Source organism: Morone saxatilis, unplaced genomic scaffold (assembly GCF_004916995.1).
Source record: "Morone saxatilis isolate NCDOM2014 unplaced genomic scaffold, NCSU_SB_2.0 Contig17, whole genome shotgun sequence".
Classification (NCBI taxonomy): Eukaryota; Metazoa; Chordata; class Actinopteri; family Moronidae; genus Morone; species Morone saxatilis.
Genome location: NW_023339729.1, coordinates 22,021,095 through 22,030,169, shown reverse-complemented (window position 1 = coordinate 22,030,169; position 9,075 = coordinate 22,021,095). Strand labels below are relative to the sequence as shown.

General features: G+C 39.1%; 1 protein-coding gene across 1 annotated transcript in view; it reads right to left on the bottom strand.

Annotated features, from left to right (window-relative positions):
- Positions 1–324: 324 nt before the first annotated feature.
- mtnr1aa (melatonin receptor 1A a) overlaps positions 325–9,075 on the bottom strand; it is a 33,502-nt gene continuing 24,751 nt past the window's right edge. The window contains exon 2 of the mRNA XM_035659345.1: positions 325–1,849. Coding sequence (XP_035515238.1) covers positions 981–1,849 — 869 coding nt within the window. The 3' untranslated portion in view covers positions 325–980. The remainder of the gene's footprint in view (positions 1,850–9,075) is intronic.

Below are 9,075 nucleotides of genomic sequence, written 5' to 3'. Positions count from 1 at the left end.
GCTGTATTTTTTTTGTTTCGTGTAACCAATACACTGGCAAGTGAGTGTACCTCTTATGGTGTTTGTACAAAACCATGATGACATTTATTAAAAACATACAACACTGATTAAAGAGTATTTCCAGTTTATTTACATTTGTTTTCATATTTTTGGCCTTCATCCCCGTTGAACTTCTCTTCTAGTTAGGCTGTATACCGACAGCTCAGCAATGGCTTTTGGGAGTAAATTGTTATTATAATGGATAGGAATGGTGCATTTACAGAACTGCAATGAACTTACATTTGTGAGTAAATTGGACACGGGACCAAAGCAGAAACTCCATCAATGCCAGACTTTATTTTGCATATGAACAATTCCTGATATCCATGCATACATTATAATGAGCTCACAAGGTGAGAGAGAGAGAGACAGAGAGAGAGAGAGAAAGAGAGTCTAAAATATATATTCCACCTAATGTATTGCAGGGTATAATAAGACAGTAGCAACCCACATTGCTTGCACTCAATTAGTGTTACAGTGTCACAAATGAGGTTATTCAAATTGGTTAACTCTGGTTATATTTTCAACCAAGTTTTGTAGAAATGTTTTATTGGCCTGATAAAATGTCTTCATTTAACTGGAGTCTGATACTATATAACTACATGACATTTCGTACAAAATAAATACTTATATAATCCATGATACATTTATATAATCACTGTAAACATGAAAACAAAACGGACATCATATATTTACTGTACTACAGGTACTGCAAACAAAAGTGCTTGATAGAAGACAAAGATAATATGCACCCCTGTTTTTACTGTGATTGTTCAGAGGTCAGATAGCACCATATGTCAGTCCGTGGACAGCTCAGAGAATAGAAGCTGCTTTATATTTGGTATTTTTCTCAATCAGCTTTTTTTCATTTTTTTTCATTTTTTTTTACTCTGTCACAGCATATCCGTTAATGTCCGCTCAGTGTTCTTCTGAGGTTGGGTTCAGACAGAGTCCACCTTGACCTGGTTATTGTTGGTCATGAGCGGTGACGGTTTACTCTTAAGCCTCTCCCCTGCATCGTTAGAGCTGTCCTGGAAGAAGATGCGCGCCGTGCACACTGACACTACAATGCGCTTGTACTCACGCCGGAAGTTCTGGTTCAGCACACCATACACAATGGCATTAAGGCAGCTGTTGAAGTAAGCCATGAAGTAGCTGGCCACAAATAACCACTCAGGGATAAGGGGTACCACTACCTCTGGTTTGATCGCTACTGCCAGACCAATGAAGTTGAGGGGCGCCCAGCAAACAGCAAACAGCACAAACACCACAAACATGGTGACAAAGTTTCTAACGTCATGCGGCGTTAGCTTGGGACGATTGTCTGGTTTGACCCGTCTCCTCACCTGTATGACCAGTATCCAAATGCGCAGGTAGCAGTAGGTGACAATCATGATGGGTAAAATAAAGTGAAAGAAAACCACTGCGATAGTGTATGCTGAGCTGGCTGACTGTTCAAAGGTGCAGGAGTAAACTCGTGGGTCATACTGAAGTGAACCCACAAACAGGTTGGGTACGATGGCCACCACAGTCAGCGCCCAGATTAGCATCACATAGCAGACAGAGTTTTTGTCACTGTACAGTTTATCATACTTGAGGCTGTGACAGATATAACAGTATCTGTTTATGGCAATGCCAGTGATGTTGAAGATGGAGCCGATGACGCTGACACCCATGAGGAAGCCACTGATCTGGCAGTGGACGTAACCCAGGTTCCAGCCATTGTGAAAGATGGAGGTGAGGACCAGAGGGTACGGATAGATGGCCACCACAAGGTCTGCCACTGCCAGGCTCACCACAAAGATGTTCCCTACAGACAAAACATACACCCACAGAAGAGACAAGAGAAGACACGAGTCATTGACAACAGAAGCAGAGCAGATTGGTTATCCAAATGAACGAGACAAAGAGAGCATGTGTGATTCTGCCGAGAGAATGCCAAATTATTCATTCAGAGACATTTTGGAATAGCCTGATTGGCAAGGACTGTACCATTATTTTCCTTGTTTTAGCATATTTTCTTTTTTCCAGCTTTCTGGTAGCCATGTGTTTCAGTATGGACGAATCTAAAATACAGAGCAAATGTCAAACATGATCATAGAAAGAAACAAAAACCACGTAGTTTTCAGTTTCAAGCTGGACTTCTTGAAATTTTACTAGTCACTGCCATCTCTGTCCTTTACTTAACAACTCAGTGGAATAATAACTGCATTATCACAGAGCAATGACATATCGTTGACAAATAAAACACTGAAAATGTCCCAGGATCTACATCAAGGGTCTTCATTTTCACTGAGCACTAATATTAAAAAAGGAAAGCAAAAGTCTGCTTGCAGGAAGGACAATCCTTTTGAAAATCCCCAAATCTATGGTATTCTTTGGAAAATGGCTGCCTGTAATTTAAAGGACCAGTGTGTAAGATTTAGAGGCCTCTAGCAGGAAAGATGCAGATTGCAACCATATTAATACAGTTCCAACTAGGAGAAAGAACAGTGGCATAACTGGAAAACTAAAACTGAAAGGCCCTATCTACAGCCAGTGTTTGGTTTGTCCTTTTTGGGCGAATATAGAAACATAGTGGCCAACATGGCGGCCTCCGTGGAAGAGGACCCAACCCCCTCTGTAGATAAAAATGGCGATTCTTATTTTCAGATGAATATACACTAATGAAAACATGAATATTATATTCGATTTCTGCCTATAGATCCTTCTAAATGTTACAAACTGGAGTGTGCATGATTTGTAAATATGCTACAACATGCAAAAACACCCCCACAGGGAAAGGGCCTCAAGGCTACATTTTTATTGTCTGTTTGTTTGTGCATATGCACGCTTGTGTGAATGCATAAATACATTTGGTAGTTTCCCAGATGATTTGGCGTGTGTAATAATGAAAGGGAGGGGGTCCCTGTGACATAAGAATGCATATTCTAATTGCCTGGGCTCTACATTGTGTGATCAAGGCAAACCTGATATGCAGGTCAGGTGGTAATCAAGGGCATACAAGTGTATTCTTTGTCCCCCAACTCATGGAAAAATTAGACATGGTTTGTTGGAGAACACACTGTTGCATGCAGAGAGGCGACAGACAGTGACTGTGATCATCCTCTTATAAGTGAAATACATTAAAACGCACAACAACAAAAGAGCAAATATCTTTATCATGCTCAGTGGAAACAGTGTGGGCCCACACTGCTTTGCATCTCCAGTTTTCCTTAATTATGCCGACCTCTACATTTTAGCATTATTTACTGTTGAGTGCCCCATCATGAGAATGTTGGAGGATTCTAACATCTAGCCAAACGGCATTTTCACAGCTGTCACTTACATATTAGTGGAATGTGTTATGTATAGTAGTAAGCACCACATTACGATGCCTAATGACAAGTCCAGATCCAGTCTTGCCTATGTGACAACACCCTGTCACAGATGATAAGATGCATTTACTGCATGTCAGATGGTAACTAAGCACGTCATGTATCTCTACGATCACTGCAGTGCAAATTTCATTTCTGCACTGACGTTTGGTCTGTCAGTATCAGACACACTCCCCCACCCTGCAGGCAGACCTGTCAGTCTCACCTGAGCATTAGAAGCACACCACTGATCAGTCTGGTGGCCTGATATCTCTCATAGAACATACCAGCTATTCAACTGCTAGGGATCATATGTGGCTATTAATTAAGTTTTGTCCTTTTATATCTGTCATTCAGCTGCCCTCTATAGGGAATTAGTTGCACCTGCTGTTGTCACAAGATCCCATGGTTGCTAGAGAGCTTTACTGTATGCATGTGTGTGACTGGGTGTGTGTGTGTGTGTGTGTGTGTGTGTGTGTGCTCAAATAAATTTATCTATGTGAGGACTTTGAGAGAGAAGACACTTTTTGGAAAGTAATACAATTTTTCAATGGGATACCATTAAAACTTGGTTTTATGGCTCAGGTTTGAATTAGGTTTGAGTTAAGGTTAGAGAAAGTGTTTGTGCATGTAGTTGTGACAGTTGAAGCACCAGTGATTGATGTTTTTGGCCACCTGGTAGCAGCAAAACAAGTGGAAAAAATCAAGTGGTAAAAACAACACTGATATATTATCACCTTATAACAAGAGATTTGTTTTTTTCTGAAAATAGCTTCCTGATGTGACTGGAAACAAGGTTGATGAAAGTGGTGAGGGTGAACCAAAACAGTAACGTGGCAGACTAGAGAACCAAAATGAGCTGAAAGATGTTAAAATACTCCATAAAGCTGAATTGCAGGGTCAGGTTATAATGTTTTGTGGGTTGCCATGATGAGTGATCCATTTCACATTACCAATAATCATTTGATCAATTGTTAACATAAACAAAAAGTGAACCTGTAAGGTTAGAGTAAAAAGTATGTGCCCACTTGTACATTACATTGTGGGGACAATAGTCACACAGTGACAATCTGGAGACTCAACTCCAATTTGCGGACAAAAAGCTGATTTCCATCTGATAAACTATTAAATGTTACTGTTAAAGGTCCAGTGTGCAACAAAAACAAAAGTATGTATAATAGTGCTGTTGTTCTTGCATGTTTTAGCATATTTACAAATCATGCACACTTGTAGCCTACACGGTGCGTAACATTTAGGAAGATCTATTGGCAGAAATTGAACATAATATTCATAGGTACGTTTTCATTTGTTTATAATCACCTGAAAATAAGAATTGTGTTTTTGTTTGTGTCTTTATCTTCAGAGGGAGTGGGTCCTCTTCCACAAAGGCCGCCATGTTAAGCCGCCATTTTTCTGCAGTAGCCAAGAACGGATAAACCAAATAGTGGCTCTAGATGGGACCTTTCAAGTTTTTTTTCAGCCACCATAGTTTCTCCTGAACTTGAAATGGGAGGTTACTTGGTTATTGGTAAAGATCAGGGTTGGGAATAGTTATGGTAGGACTAGGTCTCCAATGAATTAATGTAAGTCAGTGCAAGGTCCTCCTAAGTGACAAAAACAAGTGCACATGTGTGTGCTGGCTGTGTTAGTCAAGCTCCATGCATAGTGCCAAATGAGAACATGTTTTCCGTGTTCAAAGAAGGTGTTGAGACAACATGCGAACAGTCATCTTTAAGGGACTGTCTTTCCTTCCCTTGGCTATTCTTTACTGTAACAACCCTGTTACAGCATTTTAAACTCAAGTCACTCAGTATTAACAGCCTTGACCTTGACAAGGTCATGTTGTGAAAGGCCCACAGGCAGCTGGCTCTTTTGGCTGTTGGACTTTCTCACTCACTGTCTCTGTCACTGTGACCAGTCTTGTGATTGACGTATCAGTCTGAGTTTTCATTTGGCTTGAGGAGAGATATGGCCTGGTGCTGTGTCCCTTTTCCATTTCTGCAATACCACATTTTTAACCAATTTCTGGTAGGATTTAGCTAGTGAAGTGAAGCCCATTTGAGCATTTTTTGCCACTGTAGCTCCCAATGATTTTTGACACACACACACACAGATATACAGTGCATTTAGACATTATCCAGTCAGCTAAACTTTTTTCATAATTTATGGTGTTCCAGCATAATCTCAAAATTGATTTGTTTGTTTTTTTGGGGGGTGACAATCAAGAATAATGTTTTTAGAATTGTTTTTTCGGACATACTGACAATGACATACAGGTATCTCATCCAAATTAGTTTTCACCACCCAAGTCAATACATATATTTTGGCAGTAATAACATCTCTGAGTCTATATCATCGGGAACATCTGAATTAGGATTTTGTCCCATTTTTCAGAGCAGTTACTCTGGTTCAGTCAAGCTGAAAATGACGCTTCTGTGAGCAGCTATATTGAAGTCTTTCCACAGATTTTCCAAAGGGATTTAAGACCTGGCTTTTACTGGGTCATACCAGGACTGTTACTTTTTTGTCCTGAAGCCACCGCAGTGATATGGAAGGGCTGTGATTAGATATGTAGCTTAGCGTTAGAACAGTCAGAGGAGACTATTTTATTCTTAAATCTTTTGCTTCAACTTGTTCATTGACCACTTCTATCTAATCAATTAAGCTCCTCTTGGCTCTTCTCCATTCACAAAATGTTCCTCCTTTTTAACAAAACAAATCAATTAAAATTCAAGGGGCCACTTCCTATTGGTTCACATCCAATCAAATAAGCTTAATACTTTCCAGTCATTATATCCATGCAGAAGCCACTCACTAATCAGTGTGTATTTTATTTAGTTCAATCAACTGTTCCTGCACTTCCATCTCACAGTGGTGACCTCCCCCAATACACAACATAAACACTCGCCAAGCCACAGGACTGACCAATTAAATGGTTATTCCCCATGATTGGGCATTAGCCCAGAATCAAGTCTGAGCCAAGAACTAATCTATGTATAATCAGTGAGACTTTGGACATAATGTCTCCACAGACTGAACTTTCTGTATATCACTACTGTGAGAAAACTGTAACTATAACAAAAGGCCTTACAGTTGGTGGCATTTATTCTTCATCGAACCTCACAAGCCCCAGTCCCTCTGCACTGAAATGAGCACCCACAGCATGAGACTGCAACTTTCACGTTTTATAGCAGAGCTGGTATATTTATAATATAAATATATATGAATATTGTATATTGTAATATTGTGATTACTTATTAGATGTTTTTACACAGAAATGTATGTGTGTATGTATATTTATTATAATTATTCCAACAGAATCAAATCATCTCTACATATTGAAATCCCCTTCTTTTTCCCTTCAAAGTTGTTAGTGTATTTCCCAAAAAATCTATTTAAACCTCAGCAAATCACTTTGAAACTTTAAGGAAACCATCAACTTAACTTTATTTCTGGCAAAATATCAGCCAACCTTCTAGTAGTCTACAGACAGTCTACAGACAACGGTTACAGGCTATATATAAATGTTAAGTATGAATAATTCTTTCTTAAAATGGAGGAAACAAGTGTAGAATCGGTTTAGTATTTGAACAGTAGAGATAATCTGGGTGTTCAGTTTAATGTCAAATTTTGAGCAGTTGGTATACAATGTAACATTTGTGTCTTGACAGTATTCTGTGCATGTGCTGAAGGTTATTAGCAGGTGGAACAAGTCAGAATATGTCAGCCGGTGGCCTTATGTACCCACTGCTCTAATGATCCACTGTAGGCATTTACTTACCTGCAGTCAAAAGTCAAGTCTAACCGACCTCAGTAACTTCCCCTGACAAGGTATGCAGAGTTTGAATGGGCAGAAAAAGTATGTGAAGGCCTTTTGTCCACCGCCTTTGGCAGAACATACTGCAGAATGTTCATTTAAATGTATGTTTATGTGTTAAAACCCACCCCAGGAATATGAATACATTTCAATATCTCCAGTATATATGTCAAATATGATAATGATGACACTATATAGTCAAATGCATATCTTACATTATAAATTTCAATTATAAAAACCTTTTCATGGCAGTGCAAAGGCATGTGGGTATTTTCCTCATTTAGAAATGTACTTCGCCTGTCATGCTCAGTGCAGTGCACAAGTCGCCAAGATGGAAGATGCAGCATAAAGGGATAGCACAAGGCTGGGTGTTGATATTTGATATTTTGTTGAAAAGTGTGTCTTTTATGCAGTGCCAGAAATAGTTTGAAATCCTGATTATTACTTAGCACAATCTCATTAAGCTACTGAACTGGTTATTCCATCAGTAAGCACAAACTAAATACTCCACAGAAATGTAGAACAATTACAAAACAGTGGTGAAAAACGTAACTCAACACATTCAGCTGCTCAGTCTACAGTAAAACCAGAAGGCATAGGTTGAACAGGGCAGTTTTTATGTGGATCACTATGTTGCAAAACAAAAAAAATCATTTTTACTTTGCTAATATTCAATCTTTCAATCTAAACATTTAAAAAAACGTAAATTCAAGGCTTGTGTTGTGATGATACATATTCACATAGTGCCAGTCTGAACCTCGAAGAACAAAATCATTTTAACATTTACTGTATCTCCATTTGGTGAGCCATTTTCATCATTGACACAGCAGTTTAAATGGTATGACACAAAGAATGTGATTGACTACGAGATAAAAAATTAATCACCACTCCAATCTGACTTTGTTTTGTGCATTCCGCCACACCTATTTGAACAAAAATTGCACTTGGATACACATTTATTAACCTTGCCAACATGACCTTTGTGTTGCTCTTTGCCATTGTGCCGTTAAAGCAGAGCCCTCAATGATTCACCTTTCTGCACTTTTTCTTTCCTTCTAAGAAATAATTCTGGTGAATTTTCTTTCATCATTACTGAGCCGCCGACTGCTTATACATGATTCAGCGATCAGTAACTGTGTCAACAATTTTGAAAGTCTTGAATAAAGACGATCCTTTAATGAATGAGAGGATATAATGTTTTCTTTGTGTGTGTGGGGGCATTTAGCAAAGTCTTGTGGAAAAAGAAATATCTCCCAGCTACCACTATGACAGGAAAAATAATACATAAAAATAAAAAAGGATTATCGTCCAGCAGAACTAGTGTGACAGCTCCCGGGTGTGCACACGGAAATGTGACAAAATGCACACAAATAACAACTGTGATGTTGGAACTTTACTTGAACTGCATTAATAATACAGAGAAAAAGGTAGAGGCAGGGAGAGAAGCGTTAAATCAGACAGAGAGAAAGAGGGAGAGATGGAGGCAGCCCTTTGAAGAAGCAGAGTGATTATGTCCCTGGGTCACTATTGGATTTGTGGATTTTGTGTTTATGAATGAAGCCAGTGACAAGCGTGGATGATGAGACTCTCGGCAGGCTTAATCTCCTCACTTACTGAAGCTATTTCAAGAGTCTAAGATAAGTACAAAAAGACACCAAACGTACAGTACATTAATAATTAAACATGGGTGCTGGAAGAAAAAATATGTCAATAGCCTTCTCCGTTGCTTGAGAGATTTGTTTTCAGCTGCTGTTTGAATGGTGAAAAAGGAAACACGTTTGACATGGATTTAGGTAGAAGTGCTTTATTTCTACCCTGGTGTGGCAAAGGAAAGAAGGGATTTACAAACTGACCTGAAGTGCC